General features: G+C 42.3%; 1 protein-coding gene across 2 annotated transcripts in view; it reads left to right on the forward strand.

The window, feature by feature from the left end:
• The window catches only part of LOC126183106 (uncharacterized), a 237,077-nt gene that overhangs the window by 172,459 nt on the left and 43,317 nt on the right, over positions 1 to 21,301 (forward strand). For both annotated transcript variants that reach the window (XM_049924907.1, XM_049924908.1), the window contains one exon: positions 19,146 to 19,213. In XM_049924907.1, coding sequence (XP_049780864.1) covers positions 19,154 to 19,213 — 60 coding nt within the window. In that variant the 5' untranslated portion in view covers positions 19,146 to 19,153. The remainder of the gene's footprint in view (positions 1 to 19,145; positions 19,214 to 21,301) is intronic.

The raw sequence follows: 21,301 nt of genomic DNA on the forward strand, positions 1-21,301 counted from the left end.
AAGGACGAAGTACGCAGATTTAAAAAACAAAAAACAAAAAAAAAAAACTACTGCTCAATCTATATGTCGAAAGAGCAATGATGGAAATATGGTGGAAATAAAAAAGGTTGAAGGGTAGAGTTAAAATTGAAGATGAAAGGATGTCAGTGGTTGGTTAGCTGGCTTAGAAGAGGGGGGGGGGGGAAGGGACCGAACTGCTAGGTCATTGGTCCCTTGATATCAGTGATACGATTCGATGGTGACATTGCTATCCTCAGTGAAACTGAAGAAGAATTACAGGATCCATTGAATGGAATGAATGGTTTACTGAGTACAGGATATAGGTTGAGTGTAAATCGAAGAAATACGGAAGTAATTAGAAGTAGCAGAAACTAGAGCGAGCAACTTAACGTCAGTATTGGTGGCCACGAAGTAGATGAAGCTAAGGACTGCTGATATCTAGGCAACAAAATATTCAATGACGGATGGAGCAAAAAGGATATCAAAAGCAGACTAGCACCGGAAAAAAGGGCATGCCTGGCCAAGACAAGTCTGTTAGTATCAAACAAAGACCTTAATTTGAGGAAGAAATTTATGACAATGTGCGTTTGGAGCATAGCATTGTTATGGTAGAGAAACTTGGATTGCGGGGAAAGCGGAACAGAAGAGAATCGAAGCATTTGATATGTGGTGCTACAGACGAATGTTGAAAATTAGGTGGACTAATAAGGTAAAGAGAGGAAAGGAATACATGGGAAACAGTGGCAAGAAGAAGGGACAGGATGATAGGGCAAAGACATCAGTAAATAACTTCCAGGTTACTAGAGGGAGCTGTAGAGGGTAAAACTGTAGAGGAAGACAGAATTGGAATACATCCTGAAAAAAATTTAGGACGTAGATTGCAGGTGGTACTCTGAGATGAAGAGGTTGGCACACGAGTGGAATTCGTGGCTCCAGCATCGCACTTGTTCCTCGCTCCTGCATCCACTAAAGAACCTCAAAGGAAGTTACATCATTCATAAACACACGCCACCCTGCACGTAGACACTGATATGTCCGAGAAGATGCCTGAGGCTAGCAACGGTCAATCTGATAAACGAGAATCGAGAGTGGGTTTATTATAAGCTTTTGAAACTAAGTCAAAGAAAATTCAGCTTTAACTGATACCACAGACGACCACAGAGAACTTTCCATAAACTGCTACTTCATCATAACTTCGCTTGTATATTTAAAAATGCTAGACATATATGTGGTGCGTAAGAATGTAATGGAAACAATCTAATATTCCGCTTTAGTGGTAACTGAACGTACTACTTGAGTACATTACAGCTGAAAAGGGAAGTTTTGCGTACTTGACACACATCGCCGGTAAACGTCTTTCTATATAGCTCATGTCCTTACATACGCTGAAAAATACTATAAGGCAACGTACAAATAAGGATTACTTTCGCCTGTAGACGTGGCGGCCTGAAACTGTAGAGGTACTTTTGTTGTTCAAACAACTGCTGTTTGTAAGTCAACCAGCATAGTAATAGAAAACTTTGTCACGAAGTACCCATGGAGTTCACGTAAAGAATAAAGCTACGGGATCGCAATAAAGGTGAGGCCCGGGACTATCTCAGTCATTACTGCGTCTTCTGGGCGGCGCCACGCATTAGGTACCCCCAGTCCGTCACTTATAGATCTGAGATACTGACAAAGGTACCTCCTCATTACGCAATCAGTCAACGAAACTCTACTGTGATGGGTAGCTTCCAACATATGGGTAGCTTCAAACACAAAAAAGAGCGACAATTTTTACTCCTTCACAGAAGATAAAGAGAGGTGAGAGGAATACCATCCAAATAAAGAATTAATGAAATTCTCTATCTCTGCGTCTCATTCGTTTGAGTAAGGCTGAATAAATAGATAACAATTACAAGCTATACCATAACATTGTTCTAAAAATGTGCGATATAGGGAGGCAGTCCATAGATTTCTCCTTTGCACCGAAAGGGAAAAAAGTGCCAAAAGGTTAAACCTATGCGTATGTTTGTATGAGCCTTGGCTTCAGACATAATCTCCAGGTATGTACAATTTGTCGTTTTCCTATAAAACATTCTGCAACGAAGAAGGAACAGTGTGTGCTTCTCTTTTACAGCGTATGAGGAATAAAGTTTAGTAAACCTAGTGCAAACAGTATCTGCTTGGACGGGATGAGAATACGTTTCAGGGGCATTACTGTGGAATATTTGAGAACCTATTATATTATTTTTCGCCTTTTCCTCATTCCGATTAGCACCACTGGTCTGCTTTATCGGAGCTTGCTGCTAAAAGACTGCAGCAGTGATATGATGCGTTCTGACACGATCTGTTGGCTTGAACATGAGCCATTTATAAAATACTCTCAGAATGACTTTTTCTGTATAGGAATTTAGCATTGCCCTCCTTAGTACAGGCGGATTTGTATCGTCCAATTCCTTTCCTCATCCTTTCGTGCTAGGATGGGCGTCTTTTGAATAGGACTCAACACAGGAAACACTGTCATCTTTATACAGTCATGCAAAATCTTCTTTAATGATCCTGAATTGGAGATTATTTCACATAACATCAAAAATTTTATCAGAGACTGTTGCTATTTAAAGGTTTCATAGTAATGATAATCACTGGTATTTGATTTCTCGCATTGGTATTGCATGTTTATCAACATCATTGACCGATGCTTTGTCATCCACGGCAACGTCACTTTTGATGAATAGTTTCAAAACTAAAATAGTCAATCCTTTTATGTACCTCTACACTTAGGGGTAACCGAAAGAGACTACAGAAAGAAATAAGTCAACGTGAACAAAGCCTATGAATTTTGCTAAATTTGACACCTAACTAGCGTTCATCTTGTCAAAATTTTAAAAATTTAGTAGCTTAAAAAATTTCATGAACAGTTTTTATATAGTGCTCCAGTCAAGTGATTGGTAATACATTTCACAATCGTGTCCATATATTCTGTAATTGTCGTTATGAGAAGTTACTCGAGCGTCGGGTTGTCATTTGCGCAACGACCATCACACACACACACACACACGCACACACACACGCACAGGTACACACACACACACACACACACACACACACACACACACACACATACACAAATATGCACAAACACACACACAGAATGATTGTGAATTTCTAAAAATTCTCTGTTTTCGGCAAGATTCACCGTCGTCAATGTTCGACTACATCTATACACTATCACAATTGTAAGAATTTAACGCCTGCATAAATGAATCACACTTTTTGTTCTTAAACTGTAATATCACAACATGTACGCTGTTCTGTAAAACTAATCCAAGAATGAATCAAACGACTGTTAATACCATTAATTAAAACAAGACATTCAAACACTATTTTTTTGATGAACCAGCGCCAATCAACATACCTTAAAAAGCTCTATTTAGTTGAATGTAAATTGCTCGTGGTTAAGCCACTTTTACTGGATACTGAAGTATAAAAGACGTAAACGAAACATCTTACTATGATGAGACGAATGCCATCAGTGCCTAGAATGATTCTTGCCGCCGGCCAAAGAGGAATAGGACGACGCCAGCTAACGCGTCTTCGCCGGGAGTTGTCCAGGAGCATAACTCATGAAGATGGAGCTGTCATTCTTAATTCACACTCTCAAATTACGCTGCCGATGCTGGCAAGTTTAGTACCGCTATTAGCGGGACAGGTTCAGTTTCCTTTAAAGGAAACTCGACACGTGACTAACGAAGGCAAGTTCTTCTGCAAACACCGACTTTGAATTCACTTCCAAGATAATTCTTAGAGATGTGTCACCTTTTCCATTTAAAACAGTCGTTTAAAAGTTGCAGAATCAAATCCTCATACAGCCAGTTTACATTTTTTCCCGAAAAAAGGAGTATAAATACTTCCTTTAATAAACAATATATATATATATATATATATATATATATATATATATATATATATATACTTAGACATTTAATATTAAAATATGTTTCCATCTGACTTAGGAAAACGACCTCATTGGTATAATAAAAGAGACGTGGTACAGTTTTAGAGCTATCTGTAGGGTTGACAGCTGGTTTTCGCCCGTATTCTTTACGTCTCTCTCCGGAAAGTACACTCCTGGAAATTGAAATAAGAACACCGTGAATTCATTGTCCCAGGAAGGGGAAACTTTATTGACACATTCCTGGGGTCAGATACATCACATGATCACACTGACAGAACCACAGGCACATAGACACAGGCAACAGAGCATGCACAATGTCGGCACTAGTACAGTGTATATCCACCTTTCGCAGCAATGCAGGCTGCTATTCTCCCATGGAGACGATCGTAGAGATGCTGGATGTAGTCCTGTGGAACGGCTTGCCATGCCATTTCCACCTGGCGCCTCAGTTGGACCAGCGTTCGTGCTGGACGTGCAGACCGCGTGAGACGACGCTTCATCCAGTCCCAAACATGCTCAATGGGGGACAGATCCGGAGATCTTGCTGGCCAGGGTAGTTGACTTACACCTTCTAGAGCACGTTGGGTGGCACGGGATACATGCGGACGTGCATTGTCCTGTTGTAACAGCAAGTTCCCTTGCCGGTCTAGGAATGGTAGAACGATGGGTTCGATGACGGTTTGGATGTACCGTGCACTATTCAGTGTCCCCTCGACGATCACCAGTGGTGTACGGCCAGTGTAGGAGATCGCTCCCCACACCATGATGCCGGGTGTTGGCCCTGTGTGCCTAGGTCGTATGCAGTCCTGATTGTGGCGCTCACCTGCACGGCGCCAAACACGCATACGACCATCATTGGCACCAAGGCAGAAGCGACTCTCATCGCTGAAGACGACACGTCTCCATTCGTCCCTCCATTCACGCCTGTCGCGACACCACTGGAGGCGGGCTGCACGATGTTGGGGCGTGAGCGGAAGACGGCCTAACGGTGTGCGGGACCGTAGCCCAGCTTCATGGAGACGGTTGCGAATGGTCCTCGCCGATACCCCAGGAGCAACAGTGTCCCTAATTTGCTGGGAAGTGGCGGTGCGGTCCCCTACGGCACTGCGTAGGATCCTACGGTCTTGGCGTGCATCCGTGCGTCGCTGCGGTCCGGTCCCAGGTCGACGGGCACGTGCACCTTCCGCCGACCACTGGCGACAACATCGATGTACTGTGGAGACCTCACGCCCCACGTGTTGAGCAATTCGGCGGTACGTCCACCCGGCCTCCCGCATGCCCACTATACGCCCTCGCTCAAAGTCCGTCAACTGCACATACGGTTCACGTCCACGCTGTCGCGGCATGCTACCAGTGTTAAAGACTGCGATGGAGCTCCGTATGCCACGGCAAACTGGCTGACACTGACGGCGGCGGTGCACAAATGCTGCGCAGCTAGCGCCATTCGACGGCCAACACCGCGGTTCCTGGTGTGTCCGCTGTGCCGTGCGTGTGATCATTGCTTGTACAGCCCTCTCGCAGTGTTCGGAGCAAGTATGGTGGGTCTGACACACCGGTGTCAATGTGTTCTTTTTTCCATTTCCAGGAGTGTAATTCGCCAACGCAAGTATCGCATATATCACAAACATAACTAGTAATTTTGCGCCTGTTACAGCTTTCCATCACAACTTGTACCACTTAGATTTTTCACTTAGATCTTGCCACTGTAGATTGTGACTGTGCAAATCCATCCATGCTTATCAATGGAAATAATCAATTTTTGTGAAAATGTTATATTTGTCTTACATACGTGGTGTCCTTTTTTCCGGACATGTACGAAAAAACAGAAACCACACACACACGTAGTCACACAAGCACACACACACACACACACACACACACACACACACACACACACACACACACACACACACTCATATATATAAGGTGAGGACGTCTAATGACCTCTTCACAGCGGATCACACCAGGCTCGAACTCTTACGGGAATTGGCGGAATGCCGCGAGTAATACGGACATAGGGAAAGGGGCACTAAATTACTACTATATGGATAAGTTGTGAATTTAAAGCCCACTAGCAGCCAGTGGCTGTAATTCCTGTGAGTCTTAACACAGAAGAATACCGCAGAAGTATTTGACGGAAAAAAATTGTCTATAAAATATTCTGGTCAAATGAATTATACTTAATATTTTCAAAATACACCTGAAGACATTTCTTGTAGTCGTTGAGAATCGTATGTTTTTGGCAAAGTTCTAATAAAAAATCGAAAAATCATTCTTTTACAGTTTTACATTATTTATCGAACACACACAACTATTTTAGGTAGTTGTTTTCATAGTTGTTGTCACGAACGTGTTAATTAAACTACCTCACCTGGTGTATCAAAAATGGTTCAAATGGCTCTGAGCACTATGGGACTTAACATCTGAGGTCATCAGTCCCCTAGAACTTAGAACTACTTAAACCTAACGAACCTAAGGACATTACACACATCCATGCCCGAGGCAGGATTCGAATCTGCGATTGTAACGGTCGCGCGGTTCCATACCGTAGCGCCTAGAACTGCTCGGCCACCCCGGCCGGCTCTGGTGTATCGTTCACCTTTGAGTTCTACATTCAGGCATAATAGCAACCAGATGGATCAGTGATCACAATTGGTATTCACTTATGAATTCTAGGAACACCATTTCGTTTTCGTGTTATTTCGATGCTCCTCTGTTGCTTCCAAAACGGAAGAACAATGTACATCGGGTATTTATCAGCAAAGTTTCCGGAAACAAATTGTGTTCTATGAGAATGGGTCTCAAGATTCCGAATTTTGGCGCTAAGATAAGCCGGACACGGTTTCAGTCACTGTACGTAATCAATGAAGTTGTCACGTTTCCGTCAGTCGAACACAGCTTTACGGTGAATGTTGAGATCATTTACCGCTTTCTCCACAGGTGTGAACGTTAAATGGTCTTTTATTCTTGCATAATCAGTTACAAGCAATTGACCATCAAACATCATACATCTGAAATTTGAAGAAAACTCGATACAAAGAAATAGCTTCTAATATATTCTAAGATCCAGCGAGAGAATCACCTTCAAGATGGTTTAAATTAACGAAAGAAATATCTAACTGATTAATGACAAGGGCATTCTTCCCGTTAATTCACCGAGCGAGGTGGCGCAGTGATTAGTACACTGGACTTGCATTCGGGAGTATGACGGTTCAATCCCGCTACCGACCATCCTGATTTAGGTTTTCCGTGGTTTTCCTAAATCGCTTCAGGCAAATGCCCAGATGGTCCTTTTGAAAGGGCACTGCCGACATGCTTCCCCGTCCTTCCTTAATCCTATGAGACCGATGACCTCGCAGTTTGGTCTCTTCCCCCAGAACACCCCAACCCAACCCTTCCAGTTAATTCCCAGGTGCCGGCCGCGGTGGTCTCGCGGTTCAAGGCGCGCAGTCCGGAACCGCGCGACTGCTACGCCCGCAGGTTCGAATCCTGCCTCGGGCATGGATGTGTGTGATGTCCTTTGGTTAGTTAGGTTTAAGTAGTTCTAAGTTCTAGGGGATTAATGACCACAGCTGTTAAGTCGCATAGTGCTCAGAGCCATTTGAACCATTTGAATTCCCAGGCCGAGACGAATTGGTAAACATGTATGGTTGTGTTTTCCATCACTTATACGTGAGGCTGTTCTCCTGTTCACGTACATTCAAGGCAAAATATAAATTAAGTCAGTAAAACATTCCGAGAATCTTGTGTTTGTCTGGAAAACCCAGTAGAGAACTGAGCTACACACATTTCATAGTCTTTGATTCTCCACCTGTATTTTAAAACGACACACCTGTGTTCAGACTGTGAGCAACCGGTGTTAGCGATACAATCACTAAAATTTGATTTTGCTAAACTATTCATAAAGTTACTAAGTTTCAAATACTGCGCCGAGCTAAATATGTGTTTTCGGGTTACAGCTGCCAAACGCTGAAGAAAGATTCTATTGGTTGACGTTGCTCACACTTTTTCTTTGATCCCGTCTGAAAAGACAGCATAATTGAAAAGCAGTCCTCAATTTTTCCCTGAAATACTGAGGTACAACATCAGGAGATATAAAATCTCTCTGTTCAGGAAACGACAGACTGTTCGTTCTTATCTGCTTTGTAATTTATCTTGAAGTGTAATAGGCTGTATTCATCTGTCAGGTTGAGATATTCAGGTCGATGACCCATTTGGTGCTGTTTCAAAAGTGTAAGCCATGTGACTCTGCCGATTATCATCCTCTACTTCCACTCACGTGACGAACGTGATAGTACATTCTATACGTATACATCACAGTTAGCCACATTAACCTAATTACTATACACATTACGAAGGAAAGGTGACAACGGTTGCAAAAGAATATAGTCTGATCTTTTAGGAGGACGAAGATATTTTCAGATTTTCCTGATCAACAGTAATGAATGGCTATTTTAATGAAAGCTGACTTTTTCTTGAACTTAGGCCTCATGTACGAATAGACCTTGCCGATATATACAATTATTTATGATCAATAATGGAATCTGTGTTCAAAGAGACCTCTCGACAGCAAAAAAGAATGAAATTCTTATGGTGTAGCGTTATATGAATTAAATGAGCCAACGCTAAGCTGATATTCGACTGCTGTACATTCCGAAAGCGAATCAAGTTCTCTGTCAGGTAAGGAAATCTCTTCGTTCAGCAGCATATACTGTTCTAGGGTAGTCTGTAGTAGCTCAGTGGCAACGATATGCTCTGTTAAAAACTGTTATTACGTCTTGACCACACTTTTCTTTTTCCGACAACATCTTGCGCGTGTCGACTTTCCATCATTTTCAAAGGCTGCAAAATCAACACAAAACTGATATCAGAAGATATGAAAATATGATACACTTTATCATTGATAAGAGACATAGTACAGCGACTAGTTAATGGCTTCCTATCTTAACAGTGTTATGCCAGTCATATAAAATTCTTTATTAGATACATTGTATCACGTCAACATCCTCAATCACAAGACAAGCGCAAACTGCTACCAAGGAAAATTTTGGAAGCCACGTGGACTAAACCGCCAGATGGCGCTGGGTGAGTGGCACATGCTGCAATTTACTCGTAATTTTGTTTACAATCACTCTTTTCATCGTTACATCGGATAAAACAATTTCATCAGCAGCTATTGAAATCGCTTTACAATGTTTTACGTAATGGTGCTACATTACATGACAATGTGTAATAGATTTGTGCTTTATTTTATTTATTTATTTTTTGAGTGGTCGAAACTAATACATTGGAAGAACTTACTGATTGGCGCTGGGGCCAACATCTGTTAACGAACAAATCTTTTAGTTTTTTGACAACTTACAGCACATAAAGTACTGTCATCAGTGAAAGCTCACAAATATTTAATAGAAGTTAACATGATAGAGATCACTAGGGTGTCGGAAGGGAATTGGTTAAAGTTGGCGCACTTAAAATAACTTACTAAGATCCTCTGTATTTATATGACCGTAAAACTGTTTTCTGCGAATAACAAACATTGTAGAGGGCCATGACGTAATCAGAGAAGGGGGCAAGGGGGTGAAGAGGTACATAATATTGCTACTGACATATTAAAAATCCTGTAAAACTGTTTGTAATACTGTATCTACCAGTGCTTATAAAATGACAACTTTAAATAAAATAATGCGAAAGCGTTGTGAAACAGCTATAGCAGCACTGTTGTCAACAGATTTCAAATTGTGCCATGCAGCGTGAAGCGCTGAGCAACGACTCGTCCTATGACCAATCCGCGCGAGTGACACTAAGTGTGTAGTAAATAATTAGCCTTTTACTCATCTTGTGCCCAAAACAAAACAAAAAAAAAAAAACATCTTTATTGTTCCTGAAAATACATCTGTTTGTAAGATTTCGTTCGAGCTATAGTTCCCTATTTTCCCGTTATGATTATTTCACGAGATGTATATGTAGATGGAAGTAATACGGTGGCCTACTCTTCTTGAAACCTACACTGCTGGAACTGTAACAGCACTCCTCTCCTTGGTGCAGAACCTCTACTCTCCACTGGAGCCTCATGAGCAACATCATAACGCTCTAGGGCTTATTACAGTAACCCGTGAGAAACAAGTCGCTTTTCGACTCTTCCGTGTTTCTTCTATTAATTCAGTCGGGTAATGATGCCAGTCAGTTGAGTAATACCAAAGAATCGGTCGGACGAGTGTTTTGTACGTCACTTATTTTGTGAATGAATTACATTTCCTTGAGTTTCTCGCTAAGAATCTCAACTTCGCATCTGTTTTTCCTGCAGTTCCTCTTATGTGGTCATTCTTCTTCAAGCCGCTCAGTATGGTTACTCCGAGACATTTTAAGGTTGTTACTGTTGCTAGTGATTTATCGCAAAGGGTAAGGTACGAACGAAAGCTTGACGTATTGTCAAAAGGGAAAACCAGCGACGACCGAATCATTATAAAGTCTCTTGCAAGAGTCTATTTTCACAGTTATGCTTGCAAAGAGCTCTATGATTGTTCCTTGCAGAGGAAGTTTAGACCAAACGTAGCGCAGAGCAGCCTATCCGATTGATGAACACGAAACAGCGTGCGTAAGTTAGCTTAGTGATTTCCGCAGATTTGGGAGAGCGATCAGCCGCTCAGTTTCATTCTTTCAAATCTTTACGACATAAGAAGCAGAATATTACTACAGTCCCATGTTGATACCGAAATCTATGTAAGTAATATTGACATAACAAAAACTATAAATTGTTTAGTAAATGAAACGATGCAATTGATCCGAGCGAAAACGGAACAACGACATATTAAACGTTTGTGGAGATATTTGAGATTAACGGCTTAACTGTGTTGTTAACAGTGGCGGTCGTATCGGATTTCCTTGCGGTACGCTGGATTCCACTTCCGTTTCTCACTATGTCCCTTAAGAACGACCTGCTTTACTCACTTAAGAAGCCATCAATCCAACGGCGTGTCTGTCGCGATATTCAGTAATCACGCATCTTATTCATAGCCTACCGTTCATAAATGCATCTATAGCTTCCTGGGACTCCAGAATAACGGCAGCAGCCTGTTATTCACTATCTACGGTCTTCTGTATCTCGCGAAAGAACCGGAAAATCTGGGCTTCTCACGACAGGTGACTGCAGAATCCTTTTTATTGAAATAAAAAGTAAAGACTAGGCACCTTTCGTAAGTCAACGAGATATTTATGTCTGTAGCTCCGCGCCTTTTCCTGTGACTTTTTCTACATAGTAGAACGACCTGTCACCTTTTCTACTCACCGGCGATTACTCCCAAAAGAATGATTCGGATTAATCTATGAATGGTTTACTTATTAAATACGTACGTTTCTGCCTTGAAGCCACAAATATGATGCATTAAAACATGTCATTGATTTCGCAAAACTGTTAGTGCTGATAATAGCAAAAACGTGAAGTGGTTTTGACATTCACATGGGAGACGCACTAGCGTTACTTAATAACGCGCGGACCTGGCGCCTACTGCAGGGTCGGCAGAGCCATCTAATAATTTTGGCAGCAGACCGCTGTGGCCCGTCGCCCTTGGCATTTCTCTCTGCAGCCGGACACCATGTAGACAATTTGTTCCCAGGAAAGCTCTTGCCACTTGTTTCTCTTGCCATTTTGAATCTGAGTTTCTTTTAACTGTCAGACTCTCGTACTACTATACAAATAGGTTAAAACTTCTAAAACGTTGTTGGTAATGCTATTTTTTCGTTAATCACACACCAAAGTTTAACAGTAATGCGTATCCTAGTGACTTACGTCACACACAGCCTTATCTAAAGTATTTCCGTACTATTTTTCTGATCCTCTTTATGACAGGCACAAAGAATGTGAGCTCAGTTGTCTTAAATAGCAGTTACACTCAGGTGAACAGTGCTGTGAAAGAAATGCAATGAAGAAAACGTGGTTCCGCATAGAGGTGTTATGCTGCAGATGCCGAGGTATTTCTGAAGGGATGGACGAGATCTTACAAATAAGGTTTCAGTTACTGTTGAAACATCGTATACGTCACGTATATTGAGCACGAGGCCCACGTGCAGTTTTCACAAATTGCAAGTCCAGTGCTCAAGTCCAGGCCTAATCGCCAGTGAATAGCAAGCGAGACTCCAGCCAATACAGTATACTGTGACAAGTTCGCTGCCATGGCAGTAGTCGTAGTAGGTGAAGTGGTCGCATCGAAGCATAAGAACATAAAGTGACCAAACACACGTATGTACTAAGGCTTCTCTAGATGCAGCAGGCTCTCCTACTAACGCCTCATTGCAGAGTCAGAGACATTTTAGCCAATACTGAGTGAGATGGCAGTGGGGCACAAGGTGTCCCAATTGGGGAAGTTTCTGAGAGTTTTTCCTGTTCAGACGTTTTACTTACACCCAAAAAACAAACATATTCTGAAAGCCTTGATCAGAACCGGAGTATGGGAGCTATTTCTAATTTAATCCTGGGATAATATGACTCTGGTAACAAAATTGAAGCTTAGTGTATGTAAAAGTGTATTCGTTTATTTGTATATTTATTTGTATACAGAGTACAGTAGATGACTTGCTCGATACGTGCAGTGTATCCATACTGGCTGGAAGCTAGCGCTTCATTGCACTGGGGTTCTGATGCTACGCTGATGACACTATGGACCCTACTGCTTGTAGTACAGGGGTGCGTCCGCCACAAACAGCGCAATTCTCGACGCAAGGCAGCCGAGCAGAGCGCTGCTTGTGAACCAGCCTGGCACCTTGTCATCGTAGTCGCTGACTGATATCGCGCTTGGTGCTTCAGTTTTTAATTTCTATAATAGAAAAATAACATCTTGCCGTCCTACGAAATCAGGTTTGCAACTCGAGTGGAGTCTGTACGTAGTGTCGCAAGCTCAGTTAACAGCCTACCATGGAGGTTATTTTTAATCTAAATTTCCTTTGCCTATTTTATTTTTCTGCCTTTTATTACGAATAAGCAGTACTCCACAGGTGTCAGATATGTAAGGAAAGTGGTACTGAGAATGTAATAGGAACCGTGGAGTAGGGTGTTATTGATCAGATTCGAAGTTCAAATTCCCTTACTTTCTAAAATACAGACCTACCGAAACGAAGAGAAGATAAAAATATTGGTTTTACTGCACAGAGGATACAATGAATTTGATTTTTTTCATGAATAATATCTCGAAGAAAACTATAAATGTGAATGATCAATGTTAAACAGTGAGTGGGGTTACTTGGACAAAATCCTAATTTTTTCACGGAAAACGAAAGTAGCTCTTTCAAGCGACATTTTTTATACAGAATGAAATAAATCGGCTAAGTTCAAAAAACTGTTGTATTTTTAAGAGTTTGGGTGTGATAATGATCAAGGCAATGAAAAACCCTTTTTGAAAAAAATCATTTCTCTGTCTTACACACTATTGAAAATTTTAGAGATATTAAACAAAAATCAAAACATCAATCCCAGTTACCTCGAGATCTGAAATGTGTATTGTAAAAACATAATTAGGAACTAATATAACTCATCATATTCCGCTTACACTGAATCGCCAGAGAAACTGATGCGAGCATGCAGAGATACGTAAACAGGCAGAATACGACACTGCGGTCGGCAACGTCTCTGTAACACAACAAGGGTCTGGCACAGTTGGTAGATCTTTTACTGCTGTTAAAACGGCAGGTTATCAAGATTTAAGTGAGTTTGGACGTGGTTTTAAAGTCGGCGCATGAGCGTTAGGACACAGAATCGCCGTGGTAGCGAAGAGGGGGAGGGGGGCTTTCCAGTACGGCCGTTTCACGAGTATACCGTGAATATCAGGAATCCGGCAAAATATCAAATCTCCGACATCGCTGCGGCCAGAAAAAGATCCTGCAAGAACGGGGTCAACGACGATTGAAGAGAATCGTTTAACGTGACAGATGTGCAACCCTCCCGCAAATTACTGCAGATTTCAACGCTGGGCCATCAACAAGTGTCAGCGTGCGGACAGTTCAACGAAACATCATCGATATGGACTTTCGGAGCCGAAGGCTCACTCGTGTACCCTCGATGACTGCACGACAACAGCTTTACGCTTTGCCTGGGTCCTTCAATACCGACATTGGATTGTTGATGACTGGAAACATGTTGCCTGGTCGGACGAATCTCGTTTGAAGTTGTGTGGAGCGGATGGACGTGTATGGGTATGGAGACAACTTCATCAATTCAAGGATCCTGCATGTCAGCAGAGGACTTTTCAGGCTGGTGGAGGCTTTCTAATGGTGTGCTTGTAGTGGTGGTGGTGGGAGGGGGGGGTGCAAAAAAATGGTTCAAATGGCTCTGAGCACTATGGGACTTAACATCTATGGTCATCAGTCCCCTAGAACTTAGAACTACTTAAACCTAACTAACCTAAGGACAGCACACAACACCCAGCCATCACGAGGCAGAGAAAATCCCTGACCCCGCCGGGAATCGAACCCGGGAACCCGGGCGTGGGAAGCGAGAACGCTACCGCACGACCACGAGGTGCGGGCGGGGGGGTGCAGTTGATACGTCTCTGACAGTTGACACGTGCATAAGCATCCTATCTGATCACCTGCATACATTGATGTCGATTGTGCATTCCGACGGACTTGGGCAATTCCAGCAGGACAAATGTGACACAGCACACGTTCAGAATTGCCACATAGTGGCTCCAGGAACACTCTTCTGAGCTTAAACACTTTCCCTAGCCACCAAACTCCCCAAACATAAACATTATTGAGCATATCTGGTATGCTTTGCAACGAGCTGTTCAGAAGAGATCTCCACCGCCTCGTACTCTTACGGATTTGTGGACAGCCCTGCAGGATTCATGGTGTCAATTCCCTCCAGCAATACTTCAGACATTAGTCGAGTCCATGCCTCGTCGTGTTGCTGGCCCTATACGATATTAGTTAGATGTACTAGTTTCTTTGACTCTTCAGAGTCCAACTCTTGAACATTAATACTTCAGTAGTCATTTGCAATAATGACTGTGTGGACGATGCGCCCTATTCTGCACCTTATTTTAGATCTATATGACGATGCTATGCTGATTATATTTATATGTTTTGAAGATGCCATTATGGCCTCATCACTTCAGGACATGGTGTAAAGAGACTGGCGAGATAGGACCAGGCTTTCTGAGAAACGTCATCCACACAATGCCGAAGATAGCAAGAGCCGATAAGTGCGTGAATAATCGCACAGTCAGCTTAACAGCTCAGAATAATATACAGAAGAACGGAAAAGAAAACTGAGTATCTGCTGGATGACGATCAATTTGGCTTAGGAAAGGTAAAGATACAAGAGAGGCGGCAGTTCTGACGTTGCGGTTGATAACAGAAGCAAGACTGAAAGAAAAGGCTTGTTCACAAGATTTGTTGATCCGGGAAAAGCGTTCGACAATGTAAATTGGTGCAAGATGTTTCAAATCCTGAGAAAAATAGGGGTAAGCGAGTAATTTATAGTGTGTACAAGAAGCAAGAGGGAAAAGAAGAGTGGGGGACCAAAACTGTGCCGGCCGCGGTGATCTCGCGGTTCTAGGCGCTCAGACCGGAACTGCGCGACTGCTACGGTCGCAGGTTCGAATCCTGCCTCGGGCATGGATGTGTGAGATGTCCTTAGGTTAGTTAGGTTAAAGTAGTTCTAAGTTCTAGGGGACCGATGACCACAGATGTTAAGTCCCATAGTGCTCAGAGCCAGCCACCAAGAATGAAGTGCTAAGATTAAACAGGGTATCAGACGAGGATATCATTCTTCATCCCTACTGGTCAATCTATACATTAGAGAAGCAACAACGGAAATAAAAAATAAAATTCAAGTGCAGGATTAAAATTCAGTGTGAAAAAATATCAATGATAAGATTCGCTGATGACATTGCTATCCTCAGTGAAAGGGGAAAAGAACTGTAGGATCTGTTGAACAGTGTAATGGGTACAGAATATGGAGTGAGAATAAATCGTAGGACTTGGAAGTAATGGGAAGTAGCAGAAATAAAAACAGCAACAAACTTAACATCAGGATTGGTCATCACGAAGTAGATAATGTTAAGGAATTCTGCTACCTAGGCAGCAAAATGACCCATGGCGAATGGAGCAAAGAGGACATCAAAAGCAGACTAGCACTGGCAAAAAGGGCATTCTTGGCCAAGAGAAGTGTACTAGTATCAAACATAGGCCTTAATTTGAGGAAGAAATTTCTGAGAATGTGCGTTTGGTGAACATCATTGTACGGCAGTGAAACATGGGCTGTGGGAAAATCGGAACAGAAGAGAATCTAAGAATTTGAGCTGTGGTGCTACACAAAAATGTTGAAAATAAGGTGGACTGATAACGTAAGGAATGAGTAGGTACTCGCAGAATCGGCGAGGAAAGGAATATATAGAAAACACTGACAAGGAGAAGGGTCATGATGATAGGACTGATGGGATATCCTAAAACATCAGGGAATTAACTGCCATGACACTAGAGGGAGCTGCAGGGGGTAGAAACTTTAGAGAGAGATAGAGATTGGAACACATCCAACAAATAATTGATGAGTAGATTGCTAGTGCTACTCTGAGATGAAAAGTTCGGCACAGGAGAGGAATTCGTATCGATGCATGTCAAACCAGTGAGAAGACTGATGACAATAAATAAATAAATCAAGAATAAAAAATAAAAATAAAAAATAGAAAGAGTAGATTGGCTGTCCAGTAGCCCAAAAATGGCCAGTGGAAATTCAGTGTTCAGCCACTGCAGATTTAATGGACCCCTAGAAGGGGGCTGTGTCGCTGGCGTTCGCTGCATCGTTGTTCCACAGTAGTTATTGCTTGTGCTATTTCATTTAGACCACACTGACGTGGTACTGCCAAAAATCCGACTTTCGCGAAAGTAGATCATCTTTTGTATATCCCAGAGGAGTTGTCATTTTAACCAGTGGACGGGAGATCATATCCCTTTCATGCACCTTATTATATAGAATTTTTGAAGAAACGTTTAACACATAAGCTGTATGTGATCTTTTCTCTCCGACTTTTCTTGGAGGGGATAATCTGTATATAAAGTTACGCAGACATCAAAATAGAGCTGTGATCAAAATCTTAAGTATAACAGCGTAAGTATCTGAGTATGATATCATCTCAGTGGGGTCTCTGTTAATTGGCGTCGTACGAGCGCTCAAGTACCCATCTCGCGTGGCGAGAGTGACTTGTCTTGCAGCATCACGTGCCGGTTATGCTTATTTGCTTAATATAGGGATGAGGTAGCGAGCAAAACATATTTCGTTATTTGAAACTGATTTCGTTACTAAAAATTCAATCCTGCAGCCATGGTACATGTTACGTGAGCGTTTTGGTAGTAGTATTTCTAAAGACGCTTCGCTGATCAACTTCCACTTCTCACTTGAATAAGATCTTGTTTGAATTAAGAAGATAAATATATTACAGTTTTCAGTGGGAGTTATCGAGATAAAAATGAAAACTAGTGCAGTGTACACTCTACAACCAAATATTTTACGTTGTTTTTGAGAGACAATGACTAAATGTTCAGAAGGAAAAAAATTTGAAAAAAGAAAGAAATTTTACGAGTAGAACGAAGTAAGAGAGTTTCACAGCCTCTTGGCGTTGAGGTCAATAGAGATGGTGTACTCGCTCTGTCGAACATTGCAGAGGGAAGGAGTTATCTGTGGTATTCTTAAAAGATGCAAAGACCACCCGAATACCGGCTTAAAATTATATGACTTAGCATGAAATACCTAAGTCATGATAGCTGGATGGGCATCTGGAGGTTACTTTGGCTAGATTCGAAGGAAGAAAGGCTGGAAGGCAGGTGAAAGTTTAACGCCCAGCAACAAAGATGACCAAGTCGTCAGAGACGGAAAACAAATTTTTATTCAATGTGTTTATAAATCTATATGTAGATCTGGAAAGTGTAATGTACAGTACTACGTATTAATAGTACCTAAGGAATAGTCAGAGTGGGTAGCTAAGACCAGAGATTCTCGACGTATGGGCGTGCACATTCATCACTTCGCAGTGTTTGCTAGAGACATAAAGTTGTGCTCGCTATCATTAAAGATATGTTGAAGCCGAAGTAGTAATGATATGCATTTCTCTTATATTTCATTGTGACTCGTTCTCATCACCTCAGTATTCAATATTGATGCAGGGTTTGCTTGCTCTTATCAGCTACTGTTATTGTAATAACTGGCACAGTTACAGCTAAATGATAAAATTTACTGTACCGAAAAGAAAGATATAGCGTGTGTGTGTGTGTGTGTGTGTGTGTGTGTGTGTGTGTGTGTGCGTGCGTGCGTGTGCCTGCGTGTGTGTGTGTGTGTGTGTGTGTGTGTGTATGTGTGTGTGTGTGTGTGTGTGTGCGCGTGTGTGTGTGCAGGTTTGTAGATGCGGACACAGCTAGGGCACCAAGACACCTTCACAAGAAGTTAAGAGGTGACTGGTATTCATTTATCTCATTTGCATCTTATGAAAACTGACCCGTCTTGTGGAGCAAGACGCGGTATCGGTTTCATAGAGGAGCCGCAGAGGAGATTCTGGCAGGCGAGGAGGTGTAGATAGCATTCCAGAGTGAGCGACGCGCTGACAACTGTCGGCATGTCCACATCACTCAAGCTGGAACGACTTTTCGCTTAACGACGCTGGTGACATTTCTATGGAGCGTTAAAGTCGCCTGCTTAATGCTTCCACGTCGGGAGCCACTAAACGCCCACATTACATGTTTCTAAACTACCATATGCCTGAATATTTTTGGTGAAATCATTTTTAAGTCTCGCATCACGGGATTTGTTTTATTAATCACTCAGAAGATAATATCGTAAGTTTAGCAGGAGGATTACATTTCTTTCCCTGGTCTTACTTAAACTTTCTGCGCATGTACATTTTATTTCATTTTGTTTAAGTTGTCGTTCGTGGAATTCTGCACTACAAACAATACAATATTGCAATTCCTACATGAGGTTGGCATCCTATTGGCAATGACATCATACAAGGTAGAGGCCGCTCACATTTCACTCATTCTAAGAGAGAAATAATGATTTGCTTTCTTGTTTGATAAACTGCTCGACAACCACCTGGACTAAACTAGAGACAAATGTAAATCGGTGGTTGGTGTCTGGATTAGAACCACAGCATTCTGTGTCGTCTGTATGTTGACGTTTCATGCTAAGAAAATTCTGTAATTTTCTTCCTGTTTTCTTTCTTTTCAGGAAGCAAGATGATTCCAGGGAACGAATTACTACAAAGGGCTCTGCTAATATGGGCACTGCTGTTGCAGGTAAGTAAAGACGCAAAGTTATGTCGCTAAAATGTTCGCATTACATGAAATTACAGATAACATAGTTCAACTATGCACAATACGTTCAGTGAAATGAAAAGGATTGCAAGAAATGGCAAAGACAATCGGGGTGAGGGAAAAGAAAAGAGAAGAGGTGAGGGAATGTAGTTGGATGTACAGTGGGCGATGTAGACATCTAGGAAGCGGACCCTAAAGAACTAAAATTAACTAAAGATCACATAAAACTATACACATTGCAACAATATAGATGAACTAAGCAATTACTTGCTCGGAAAGGGTCTAGTACTGTAGAAATTACACACGTATCTGGAAAATCATAGATATCAGAGGAAGATCATGAAAGAAAGTTTTATTAACATTTGTTGTGGGACAGGCAAATAAATGTTTGGGAACTCTGGGTTCGCAGGACAGAGCGGATCAGGATTGTTGTTATGGAAAGCGGCCAAGATCAGTTTCTGTTAGTTGTAGAAACACACAAACTTTATTTGCTAAAAACAATCAGACATGCGCTTAGAAGCATTCAGAAACAATACGGCTGAAAGCCCGAATACAAGTTATTAAAATTATCTTAAGGAGTACACACAGCTAGCCGGCCTGGGTGGCAGAGCGGTTCTAGGCGTACAGTCTGGAACCGCGCGACCGCTACGGTCGCAGGTTCGAATCCTGCCTCGGGCATGGATGTGTGTAATGTCCTTAGGTTAGTTAGGTTTAAGTAGTTCTAAGTTTATGGGACTGATGACCTTAGAAGTTAAGTCCCATAGTGCTCAGAGCCATTTGAACCAATACACACAGCTGAAGGCCTTAGTTAAAAAACTTCTGCATAAATACTCGGCTGAAGGCCACATCTTAAAATATTTCACAAAAAGTTCGGCTGAAGGCCATATACTGAACATAGAACCAGTCGAGGCTTAAGGCCTGAATAACAAAATTTCAGACACAAGAAAATTCTCAAGGTTTTAAACAAAGGTTTTTTCAAATTTTAATTTTACAACAGCTGAAGGCCTTATGTTAAAATATTTCACGTAGAAGTTCGGCTGAAGGCCGCATACTGAACATTAAAACAAACTAAATTAATACACGGCTGAAGGCTGAACAGTGGTGCTCAGAAGTGCTCCAAGGGTCGGCCTGCGGAAGTAACCCTAATATAAGTGTAGGTGAGACAGGCAGTCAAGCGTAATACTAAATAAACGGATGGCAACCCGACCCAGGGACGGAAGGACCGGCCAACAACCTAATCAATTCCCTTCCGCCGACCAACGGCACGACAACCGAAAATGTCAGCGAGGGCGAAGATACCAGCAGCACTACGTCTTCAAATATGGGGATCTAAATACAGCCAAGGCACAATAACCACTGAAAAATATGAAAAAAGACAAGACTGTTAAACTACACGCCGTGCCGGACAGCATAAACACGGCGCGGAAACACACACACGCTATTTTTTGTCACAACCGACCGACTGGCAACTCCAGTACGCAGACAGCATAGATCTGCTCAGTGGAAATCACAGAAACTACACACAGTTCCACGTAAATACTTGCACCAAGAACTGCGATAATCCTAAAACCAATCACTGTGAAACAACGAGGAGAAACCACAAGTCGACACACAGAGTTTCCATAACGGGTTGGCGACCAAATACACGGCCGGCCGGGGTGGCCGAGCGGTTCTAGGCGCTTCAGTCCGGAACCGTGAGACTGCTACGATCGCAGGTTCGAATCCTGCCTCGGGCATGGATGTGTGTGACATCCTTAGGTTAGTTAGGCTTAAGTACACTCCTGGAAATTGAAATAAGAACACCGTGAATTCATTGTCCCAGGAAGGGGAAACTTTATTGACACATTCCTGGGGTCAGATACATCACATGATCACACTGACAGAACCACAGGCACATACACACAGGCAACAGAGCATGCACAATGTCGGCACTAGTACAGTGTATATCCACCTTTCACAGCAATGCAAGCTGCTATTCTCCCATGGCGACGATCGTAGAGATGCTGGATGTAGTCCTGTGGAACGGCTTGCCATGCCATTTCCACCTGGCGCCTCAGTTGGACCAGCGTT

The sequence above is a fragment of the Schistocerca cancellata genome, chromosome 1 (genome assembly GCF_023864275.1).
Source record: "Schistocerca cancellata isolate TAMUIC-IGC-003103 chromosome 1, iqSchCanc2.1, whole genome shotgun sequence".
NCBI classification, from domain to species: domain Eukaryota; kingdom Metazoa; phylum Arthropoda; class Insecta; order Orthoptera; family Acrididae; genus Schistocerca; species Schistocerca cancellata.